Below are 12012 nucleotides of genomic sequence, written 5' to 3' on the forward strand. Positions count from 1 at the left end.
TCGTGTATGGCTTTTATTATGTTCCTTCTATTTCTACTTTGCTGAAAGTTTTTAATAATAAATGGATCCTGGATTTTGTCAGATGTTTTTTCTGCATCTATTGGTATGATCATACGATTTTCATCTTTCATTTTGTTTATGTGGTGTATCATGTTAACTGATTTGCAAATAACAAACCAACTTTGCATCTGAAGAAGAAATCCCACTTGATGATAGCATATGATCTTTTAAATGTATTGCTGAATTCGGTTTGCTAATATTTTATTGAATATTTTTGCATCTATGTTCATCAGGAATATCAGTCTTTAATTTTCTTTTTTTGTAATGTTTTTTGTGTGGCTTTGGAATCAGGGTAATGGTGGCCTTGTAAAATGAGCTTGGAAGCTTTACCTCCTCTTGAATTTTTCAGAATCGTTTGAGAAGGATTGGTGTTAATTCTTTTTTGAATGTTTGGTAAAATTCACCTGTGAGGCCATTTGGTCCAGGACCTTTGTTTGTTGGGAGTTTTTTTTATTACATTTCATTAGAAGTAATCAGTTGGTTCAGATTTTCTGTTTCTTCTTGATTCAGTCTTGGAAGTTTGAATGTTTTTAGGAATTTATTCATTTTTTCCAGATTGTCTAAATGGTTGGCATATAATTGTTTGTAATATTTTCTCATAATCTTGTGTTTCTGTGGTGTCAGTTGTCACATCTCCTCTTTCATTTCTGATTTCATTTATTTGAGTCCTCTCTCTTTTTTTCTTGATGAATCTAGTTAAAGGTTTATCAATTTTATTTATCTTTTTTAAAGAACCCACTCTTAGTTTCATTGATTTTATTTTTGTATTTTTTTTAAATTTTATTATTTATTTATTTTTTAATTAGTTTCAGGTGCACAAAACAAAGTAACACTCACACTGTGTCAACCCCCCTCCCCCCATCCACTATCCCTCTAACATTGCATACAGCCATTACATTTCCACTGTCTGTATTCCTAATGCTGTACTCCGCTTCTTGTAAGTGTGTGTGTGTGTGTGTGTGTGTGTGTGTGTGTGTATATATAAACTTGTAGTTGATATTCATTATTGTTCAGCTTCAGCTTCAAGTGTACAGTGCAGTGATCAGGCATCTACATCTTCCATGAGGTGGTCTCCCTAATGAGACAAGTGTCCATCGGATACCCTACAAAATCTCTACAACATTATTGATTACATTCCCCAAATTAACTTTCGTAACGCCCTGGCAATCTTGTGGTTACCGACTATTTTCTAATCCCCTCACCTTCCCCCTTATCCCCCCCATCTATCAACCCTCAGTTTTTCCTCTATGTCTCCAAAACTGTTTCTGATTAGTTCATTCACTTATTCTTTTCTTTAGATTCCACATATAAGTGAGATCATATGGTATTTGTTTTTCTCTGTCTGACTTATTTCACTTAACATAATGTTCTCTAGGTCTATCCATGTTGTTGCAAATGCTAAGATTTCTTTCTTCTTTATGGCTGCGTAATACTTCATTGTATAAATGTACCACAGTTTCTTAATCCAGTCATCTACCGATGGGCATTTCGGTTGTTTCCATGTCTTGGCTATTGTGTATAGTGCTGCAATAAACATAGGAGTGCATAAAGATTTTTGAATTGGAGTTTTGGATTTCTCCGGATAGATACCTAGGAGTGGAATTACTGGATCATAAGGTAGTTTCATTTTCAGATTTTTGAGATACCTCCATACTGTTTTCCATAGTGGCTGCACCAATCTGCAATCCCACCAACAGTGCACAAGGGTTCCCTTTTCTCCACATCCGCGCCACCACTTGTTTATTGATTTATTGATGATAGCCATTTTGAATGGGAGGAGGTGGTATCTCATTGTGGTTTTTATTTGCATTTCTCTGATGGTTAGTGAGGTTGAGCATTTCTTCATATGTCTGTTTGCCATCTGTATGTCCTTTTTAGAAAACTGTCTCTTCATGTCCTCTGCCTATTTTTTAATTGGGTTGTTTGTTTTTTTGGAGTTGAGTTGAGTGAGTTTTTTATAAATTTGTGATATTAACCTCTTATCAGATATATCATTGGTAAATATATTTTCCCATTCAGTAGGATCCTTTTTGTTTTATTGATGGTTTCCTTTGCTGTGAAAAAACTTTTTAGTTTGATGTAATCCCACATGTTTATTTTTTCTCTTACTTCCCTCGTGCGAGGGGATATATCAGTAAAAATCTTATTCCGGGTAATGTCTGTGAAGTTTCTTCCTATATTTTCTTCTAGGAATTTTATGATTTCAGATCTTACATTTAAGTCTTTAAGCCATTTTGAATTTATTTTTGTATATGGTGTAAGGAGGTGGTCCAGTTTCATTTTTTTGCATGTGTTTGTCCAGGTTTCCCAGCACCATTTATTGAATAGACTGTCTTTCCCCCACCATAAATTCTTGCTTCCGTTGTTGTAGATTAAATGGCCATATAGGCATGGATTTATTTCTGAACTCTCTATTCTTTTTCCATTGACCTCTGTGTCTGTTTTTATGCCAGTACCATGCTGTTTTGATTACTGTAGACTTGTAGTACATTTTTGTATTTTTTTAAAACTCTATTTCATTTATTTCCACTCTGATCTTTATTATTTCCTTCCTTCTACTCACTTTGGCTTTTGTTTGCTGTTCTTTTTCTAGTTCTTTTAAATGTAAAATTAGATTATTCACTTGAGATTTTTCTTGTTTCTTAAGGGAGGCCTGCATTACTATGTATTTCCCTGTTAGGACTGCTTTCACTGTCCCATAAATTTTGGGTTGTTGAATTTTAATTTTCTTTTGTCTCAACGTATCTTTTTTTTTTTAACTGGGAAATATTGGGGAACAGTGTGTTTTTCCAAGATGTCAAGTCATTGTTTTCAATCTAGTTGTGGAGGGTGCAGCTCACTGGCCCGTGTGGGACTCAAACCGGTGACCCTGGTGTTATGAGCACAGCACTCCAACCACTGAGCCAGCCCACCAGCAGCTCAGCTCCAAGCTTAAGCTGTTGTCTCTCACTTGCTCATGTGGGAATCGAACCAGAGACCTTGGTGGTATGAGCACCATGCTCTAACCACTGAGCAACTGGTCGCCCACTGGCAGCTCAGCTCCAAGCTTGTTTTCAATCTAGTTGTGGAGGGCACAGTTTACTGGCCTATGTGGGACTCAAACAGGCAATCTTGTTGTTAAGAGCTCGCACTCTAACCAACTGAGCCATCCGGCTGCCCCTCAAGGTATCTTTTGATTTCTTCCTTGATCTCATTGTTAACCCATTCATTGCTTAGGTAGCATGTTATTTAACTTCCACATGTTTGGGTGTTTTTCAGTTTTCTGGGTTTTTTTGTTTGATTGTTTTTTGTTTTTTGTAGTTGATTTCTAATGTCATACCATTGTGGTTGGAGAAGATGCTTGATATGATTTCAATCTTCTTAAATTTATTGAGAATTGTGTTGTGGCCTAACATGTGGTCCATCTTGGAAAATGGTCCATGTCACTTGAAAAGAATGTATATTCTGCTGTTTTGGGGTGAAATGTTCTAAAAATATCAATTAAATCCATCTGGTCTAGTGTGTCATTTAAATCAGTTGTTTCCATGTTGATTTTCTGTCTGGAAGATCTGTCCATTGGTGTCAATGGAGTGTTACAGTCCCCTACTATGATTGTGTTACTGTTGATATCTCCGTTTGTGTTGACAGTATTTGTTTTATATATTTAGGCATTCTTATGTTGGATGTATGGATGTTTACTAGCGTTATGTCCTCTTATTTGATTGCTACCTTTATCATTATATAATGTCCTTTTTTGTCTCTTATTATAGTCTTTGTTTTAAAGTCTATTTGGTGTGATATAAGTGTTGCTACTCCAGATTTCATTCTTTGTTTCCACTTGCATGTAATATCTTTTTTCATCCCTTTGCTTTCAGCCTATGTGTGTCTTTCAGTTTTAGGTGGGTCTTTTGTAGACAGCATATGTATGGGTCTTGTTTTCTTATCCATTCAGTCAAAAGACATAGGTCTTTTGATTGGAGCATTTAATCCATTTACATTTAAAGTGATTATTGATAAGTACATAATTATTGCCATTTTATTATTCTTGTTTTTGATTTGTGCTTGTTTGTTTGTTCTCCCTCTTCTTCTTAAAGAAGTCCCTTTAACATTTCTTGTAATACTGGCTTGGTAATACTTGATTTTCCTTGTCTGAGAAGCTCTTTATCTCTTCTTCAGTTTTAAATGATAGCCTTGCTGAGTAGAGTAGTCTCAGTTACAGGCCCTTGCTTTTCACCACTTTGAATATTTCCTGCCACTCCCTTTGTGGTTGCAAGGTTTCTGTTGAGAAATCAGTTGATAGTCTTATGGGCATTCCTTTGTAAGTAACTACTTGTCTTTCTCTTGCTGCTTTTAGGATTCTCTCTTTTTCTGTAACCTTTGCCATTTTAATTATAAAGTGTCTTGGTGTGGGCCCGTTTGGGTTCATGTTGTTTGGTACACTCTGCACTTCCTGACCTTGTATGTCTATTTCCTTCACCAGGTTAAGGAAGTTTTCAGTCATTATTTCTTCAAATAAATTCTCGATCCCTTGTTCCTTCTCTTCTCCTGGTACTCTTATGATGATAGTGTTGTTAAACTTGACGTTGTCCCAGGGGTCCTTAAACTATCTTAATTTTTTAAAATTCTTTTTTCTTTTTGTTGTTCCAATTGGGTATTTTCTGCTATGTTTTCTTCTAAATTGCTGATTCAATCCTCTGCTTCATCTAATCTGCTGTTGTTTCCTTCTAGCATATTCTTCATTTTGGTTATCGTATTCTTTATTTCTGAGTGGTTCTTTTTTATAGCTTTTATATCCTTCTTCATGCTTACTCTCTCTTTGTAGAAGTTCTCACTAAGTTTCTTAAGCATTCTTTATAAACAATGTTTGTAACTCTGTCTCTAGTATGTTGGTTGCCTTTATTTCATTTATTTATTTCATTTTTTGGAGTTCTCTCCTGTTCTTTTACTTGGGACTTGTTTCTTTGTTTCCTCAGTGTGGCTGCCTCTCCGTGTTTGTTTCTATGTATTAGGTAGACCTCCTATGTCTCTCAGTCTTTACCTGGTGACCTTATGTAGTAGGTGTCCTGTGTGGACCAGTGGTGCAGTATCCCTGATCACCTGTGTGTGTCTTCCAGGAGTGTCCCTTTGCCATTGTGTGTGTTGTATGTATTCTCCTGTTGTAGTTGAGCCTTGATTACTTTTGGCACATCAGTGGGTGGGATTGACTTTTAGGCTGACTGGCTGTGAGGATTGGCTACAGACAGCATGTGAGCTGCTATGTGGGGGCTGACCCTTCAGAGATGGATTTGTCCCAGCAGGCTATTGTGCCTATTAAGACGACCCTTTGGGTGTGCTGCTTATGGGGCTAATTGGGCAGTGCTCTGGCATGATCTGAGGCTGGCTGCAGGGTGTTTTGTTTCTGGTTCCTCTTGGGAGGGGTTCCTGTGCAGGCCAATTTCAGACTTGCCTGTGACCTGCCTGGGGCTACCTGGTAGGAGCTACAAAGCTATACGCAGTTGGATGCTGCCTGTGCTGGACCCAGGAGCATGTGTGGGTGGCCTCACCGTGAACCAAGGCCAGCTGCTACCAGTATTGGGTCTGGGGCAGCTTAGCAAAAGGCCCAGAGCCCCACACCCCAAGCCTTTTGCCACCTGCTGGCTGCTTATAATGCTCAACCACTGAGGGAGCCTCCTTAGGAGCCTGGGCCAGGCTGATTGAGTTGGTGTTGACAGTGTCCCTGGCAATGCCTCCCAGTTGGGAGGGCAGGGTCCCAAGGAGTCACCAGGTGTGGCCAGTGGTTTTCACAAAGTTAATGCACATTCAGTTTTTGTGCCAGTGCTGAGCCTGTGGCCACTCTGAAAAACACCCTGAGAACACTGTGGCCAGCTGCTGCTCACCTCAGGCCTGTAGATCCTTGAGAGCCACTAAGAAAGGCTACAGCATGAGCTGGGGGTGGGGGGTGACAGCCCATCACCAAAAGTTTCCCAGGCCACTGTAGGCTTCCCACCTCTGTAGAAGCCCCCTGAAGCCCATGGGGTGGGGCTGTCCACTCAGGAGCCAAGAGTGTCTTGAGTGATGCCACATCACCTGGGTGGGGTAGGGCCCCAAGGAGTTACCAAGGTGGTATGCAAGTGGATTTTAGCAGACCAATACAGTCTCAGATTTGACCTTGTTGAGGAGGGTTCAACACAAGAAAGATGGGTCAGGCCCTCCTGTAGGTTTACATGTGAAACAGGCTCCACACTAGGATAATGGCAGCTGTCCCTATAGCACTTGCCCTGAAGCCACACAACTAAGTCTTTCCCTGTATGTCTCTGGCACCCCTCAAGTTGCTGCCAGAGCCCAGGGTGAGTGTTTGCAAGCAAGTGAATCTGTGCATGGGACCTTTAAAAGGATGTCTGGATTTCCAGCTGCCTTCCATCTCACTGGGATGGATGAATAGCATCCTTACTTATTTTCACAGCCAGATGTTGTGGGGACTCCTCTTCCTGGCAAGGAACCTCTGGGCTGAGGAGCTTTGTGTGGGGCTGGGACCCCTCACTCTTCAGGGGGGACCTCCAACACCAAGGTGTTCCTCCCGGTGCTCAACCACTACTGGTGGGTTTGAGGTCAACCCATTTGGCATCTCCACCCTTCCTACCAGTCTTGATGTGGCCTCTTTTTTATATCCTTAGTTACAGGTGTTCTGTTCAGCTAGTCCTTAGATGATTCTTGAGGTTGATTGTTCTATAATTTAGTTGTAATGTGATCATGGGAAACAGCAGACACAGCTTTTACCTATTCTGCCTTAGGTCTTGGCCCTTCTTGCAAGAATTCTTGCAAGAATAGTTTACTTTTGTTTTGCTTCTTCCTCATCTTTCATTTAGTCCTTGGCCCATTGTAATCTGGCCTAGTGAACTCATTAGACTTCCTATCTCAGGAAATGACACTCTATTCATCTTGTCACCTATGATACAAATTTGGGGTCTTGATATCTATTGCCAAGTTACTTCCTAAAAAGTTTTATGCAGGTTTGTTAAATAGTTGATTAATCAGAGAGCTCCAGGTAACTTCATATCTTTAAAATGTTCCTCTTTCCATGCTTAAGAGTTTTATTAGAAGCTGTGTGACTTGTTTTTAGAGTAATCAGAACTTCCTCTTTAGAACCTCTTTCTCTTTCCTGGGTAAACTCTTGATATAAAATTATGACTTTCTTTGATCTGATTTTTCCCCATTTTAATTTTGCTTTTCTACAGACAAGAAACATGGGTAAGCTCAGAAAATATCTGCTTCACTTTCTATTATAAACTACAGGTTAACACAGTTACTTTATCCTAAGCATCCAGACATATACCCAACTACTTCTTCCTGTTAGAATTAAATCAAATAGTGGCTTTCCTTACATTGCTTCCCCTACCTTCTATAATATGGAATTGATAGGAAGGCAAATTAAAATTTTGTCAGTTTATTTTAAAAGTTGAAAAATACATAAATATATTATACATAAGAAATATATCAATCAATCAATCAGAATTTATTAGGCAATCCTCTGTTAGCAGACTAAACTACCACCTAAATACCCCAAATTATATTACAATGTCTCTGCATTAGTTTTGTAATCTCTGTTTTAGTAAAATTAATTCATCTTTCTTTTTCATTTTGTGAATGGATTATAGAATTCTTTCAGATAATAGAATATCTTTTTTTCCATATTTTATGGTCAATCAAGCATTCTTTCTAGTGCTTCTACCGTCAGGTTTATGTTGCTTTTTCAGGCTACTTTTTCATTAAGTATTTCATAACAAAATTCACTCTTCCTTTGCTATTTTCAAGCATGTGTCTCAGCCCATCTAAGGCTGCTGGAGTTAAATTTCAATGTTTCCCTTAGCTGATTTGCACTGATTTATAGGTATATGAAAATTTGAGTGCTATCCCCAACACTCTTATGTTGTTTCTTTTGAGAATTCTTGGGCACCTCTTCCATTGCTGCTCTGCTTTCTATGTCATAATAGTGATTCATTTATTCAGGACCCAGCCATAATACAGAGCTCCACTGACCCAGTTTGGGCACATTACAAGTATCATATTTAAAAGACATTGTTCATTGGCTGTAATTAAGCAGTAATTCAAATTTCTACTTGAAGTCTCTGAAAAGATGTTAAAGGGAATCCAATTTATCAGCTATAGTAACACCTCTTATAACCCCCTTTTTCAGTCTTTATATAACTGCCTTTAACTGCCTATAACTGCCTTTTTCAGTTTTCTCAAACCATGCCATCCATCTGCTGCCCAGAGATTCTCACTCTTTTGAGTCTTCATATTGTGAAGGCTACCTGAAGCATCACTATTTTCTAAACCAACCTGAGTGACCCTTGTTTGTTTGTCTCCTTTCCTCCCTGCCAGTTCAGTCCAAATGATTCTTAAGGAGTAAGCAAGAGGAAGAAACTAAACAGGGAGTAAAAGTATAAAAAATATTTTTGATTACTAGAAAGTCAGGAAGAGAAGAAGACTGGGAACACTTATGTATATATTTTGTCTCATTCATTCATTCATTCATTCATTCATTCATTCATTCATTTTATACCAAACACCAAATGTAAGCCAAGTATTGTGGGGATTTAAAATTGAGTAACACATGGCCTTCGCCTTTGAGAAGCTCACCATCTTAGTGACTGTCAGTTATAATTTTTCCCTCTTACTCACACTTCAGTTTGAATTCTTTTGACCATGTTGAAGAAACCCTGGCCAAAACGGATCTCATTGCCCTTATCAAGTAGATTTCATTTTCACAAGGAGAAAAAATGCAAATTACTACTGAGTCTGGCTTATGACTTCAGTCTATATGCTCTGTATTCTTCATTTCTCATTATTCTCATCTTATTTCTCCTTCCCCAGGGAATCTTCAGGGAAATTCTCTGGTCTTAAAGTGGTGCTGGGGCCTCTCTTTCTTATTATCACATGTCCCAGGACAGTGACCTAGATTTGTGTCTTTTTTTGTGTATACTAATGTCTTTTACTTTTAGGCCATTAGGCTTCAAGTGTAAGCCTTTTCAGAAGCTGCTATTATTTTTTGGATTTAAGGCTCCTTCTTCTATACTCTTCACTCTTTCATATTCACATATAGGCACTCATTTCTAAAAATTATAAGTCTTGTTCTTATTTTGCTGCTGTTTTGGTACAATAAAATAAGTTCAACAGGCAGGCAATTGTTAAACATCTCAATAATTTAGGCATAGTACTTGGTGTTATGGATACAAAATAATATAGGCAATAATAATGAAACAACAATAATACATGACATTTATTGAATGCTTACTAATCTTCCAAGTAGTATTCTAAGCACTTTATTTGCATAGATTATTTGTATTAGTAAATTGTATTCTAAGCATTTTATTTGTGTAACTCTGTATTAGTTAAGTTTCTTAGAGAAACAGAGCTAATATTTTGCCATGTATAATGCGTACTTTTTTGCCCAGATTTATGAGGGAAAAATAAAGATGTGCATTATACATGGGTAGTACTAATTCTGTATCTACATACATGTTTTGATTCTTTTATTTATGCTTATGAGTTAAAAGTGTAACTCTAGAAATCAATAACGATATCTGTATGCAAAATAATACCCTGGAATATGATAATCGGTTTTGTTGAACTTATGACAAACTTACAACAATGGATTTCTTGGCCGTCTATGATGTATAAATATCATAAATTTGTTACCAGTACATAAAATTTCTTGTATCTTGTGTCTGTTCTTGTGTTTTGTAATGATTTGTTACGTAAAATTTCTTGTACCATAATATGTTAAAAAATAAATGCTAAACCTCCTTTATAATACAAAAAACAAGTACCTAAATGCAAACAAATAAAAAATTTGAATTAAAAAATTAAAATAAAAGATTTTTCCCCTGAAAGTTTGGGCCAAAAACATGGGTGCACATTATACATGGGAGCGAATTATACATGGTAAAATATGGTATATATAAATATGTAGAAAGAAATTTATTATAAGGAATTGGCTCATGTAATTATGGCATAACCATATTATGGTATGTAAGCATAATGAATATTATATAATTCTCTATATAGAGAAATTTCATGATCTACCATCCACAAGATGGAGGCCCAGAAAAGATGGTGGTGTAGTTCCAGTCGAAATCCACAGGACTGAGAACCATGGAAGCCAATGTTGTAAGTCACAGTCTAAGTCTGAAGGTCCAATAATTAGGAGTGCTAATGTCCAAGGGTAGGAAAAAATGGATGTTTCAGCTCAAGCAGAGAGTAAATTGACACTTCTTCCACCTTTTTGTTCTATTTGGGCCTTTAAAGGATTGGATGATGCCCACTCACATTAGTGAGGGTGAAGTTCTTTTTTTTTTGAGGGTGATCTTCTTTACCCAGTCTACCAATTCATGTTAATCTCTTCCAGAAACACCCTCACAGGCACATTCAGAAATAATGTTTTACCAACTATCTGGGCATCCCTAGCCCAGTTAAGTTGACACATACAATTAGGAGATAAGTACTAAAACAAAAGCAGAGAAGGTAAGTAACATGTTCATAGTTATATGCTAGTGAATGACAGAGCCGGATTTGAACCAAGGCAATCTGATTCCAGAGCCCCTGCTCTTAACCACCATCCTATAATGGAAAGTGAAATAGACTCACAGGACTCAATGTTTTTGTCCTTAGGATGCTTACTGTCTGGTGATAGAGACAGATAGTAGACATTAAACAGATCATTTCAATATAATAAATGCTAAGATATAGACATACACCAGATGTTGTATCTTTCCTTCCTCCTTTGTTCACCACCAAAGTATAATGATTCCAAAAAGGCCATCCTGGTGGTTGGCTGTGACTCCTTACTGAAAAATAAAGACGTGGTTAATTGTGGGTTGTGCTGTTTTTCTGAGCATATATCTGACACTTTTTGGAGAGTCTGGAAGGATTACCTAGGGCAGTAGTTCTCAACTCGAATGGTGATGGGGAGATTCTCCCGCCCCCACCCCGGGGACATTTGGCAGTGTCTGGAGATATTTTTGACTGTCATAACTGGGGAAATGCTAGTGGCATCCAGTGGGCAGAGACCAGGGGTGTTGCTAAGCATTCTACAATGCACAAGGTCAGCCCCCTACATCAAATAATTTCTGGACCAAAATATCTATAGTACCAAGACTGATAAACACTGATCTATTGTCACCACTTCTATTAATCCACATTGAAAACAATTAACAGAATGAGAACAAGTCTAGAATATACAAGTATGTCTATTGATTTTAAAATCCTGAAGACACCAAGAAACCAGAGACACTATCTACATTTCTGATGTCAGAGCCTAGCACAGAGCATAGCATAGACACATAGCGGTTGTTCAAATACTATTGCTTAGTTAGACTGAATCGATTATGTCACAGAGATTATAAAGTATAAATGGACCAATCAAATCAGAAGCACTGTGGAAATGAATGCCTAGGTGTGTCTGCATATGCTCCAGGCACAGGGTAAGTGCTTAATAAATATGTGTTGAATAGATAGATGGATAGTTGGAAGGATTAATGAATAGAAACTTGAAAGTCCTGGGACATAGGCATTTTCATCTTTCGCCATTGAGGAGAATGCTTTTGGAAATGATAGATGCGTGGGAAGAGAACAACTAGGTATATATATGATGTTGAACAGTATGACTCAGTTTTTGTGTGAGAGTGTATAAGACTGGAGTGACATAAATCATATTTCCTCTTTCCTCTACCGTTAGCCACTTTCTACTGATCTTTCTCAGCCTATACAGTCATGTGTCGCTTAATAACAGTGACACGTGGTGAGAAATGTGTCATTAGGCATTTCATCATTGTGTTAACATCAGAGAGTGCACTTACAAAAACCTAGATGGTATACCCTACTACACATCTCAGTTATAGGGTATATAGCCTATTGCTCCTAGGCTACAAACCTGTACAGCATGTTACTATACAGAAAAATATCAAAACATAGAAAAGATAGAATAAAAATATG

General features: G+C 37.7%; 1 protein-coding gene across 4 annotated transcripts in view; it reads left to right on the forward strand.

The window, feature by feature from the left end:
- The window catches only part of CD48 (CD48 molecule), a 31625-nt gene that overhangs the window by 12561 nt on the left and 7052 nt on the right, over positions 1-12012 (forward strand). For 2 of the 4 annotated variants that reach the window (XM_033093510.1, XM_033093511.1), the window contains exon 2: positions 10087-10188. The exons of the other annotated variants lie outside the window; for them this stretch is intronic. In XM_033093510.1, coding sequence (XP_032949401.1) covers positions 10087-10188 — 102 coding nt within the window. The remainder of the gene's footprint in view (positions 1-10086; positions 10189-12012) is intronic. 4 annotated transcript variants of the gene reach the window in all.

This window comes from Rhinolophus ferrumequinum, chromosome 22, assembly GCF_004115265.2.
Source record: "Rhinolophus ferrumequinum isolate MPI-CBG mRhiFer1 chromosome 22, mRhiFer1_v1.p, whole genome shotgun sequence".
Classification (NCBI taxonomy): domain Eukaryota; kingdom Metazoa; phylum Chordata; class Mammalia; order Chiroptera; family Rhinolophidae; genus Rhinolophus; species Rhinolophus ferrumequinum.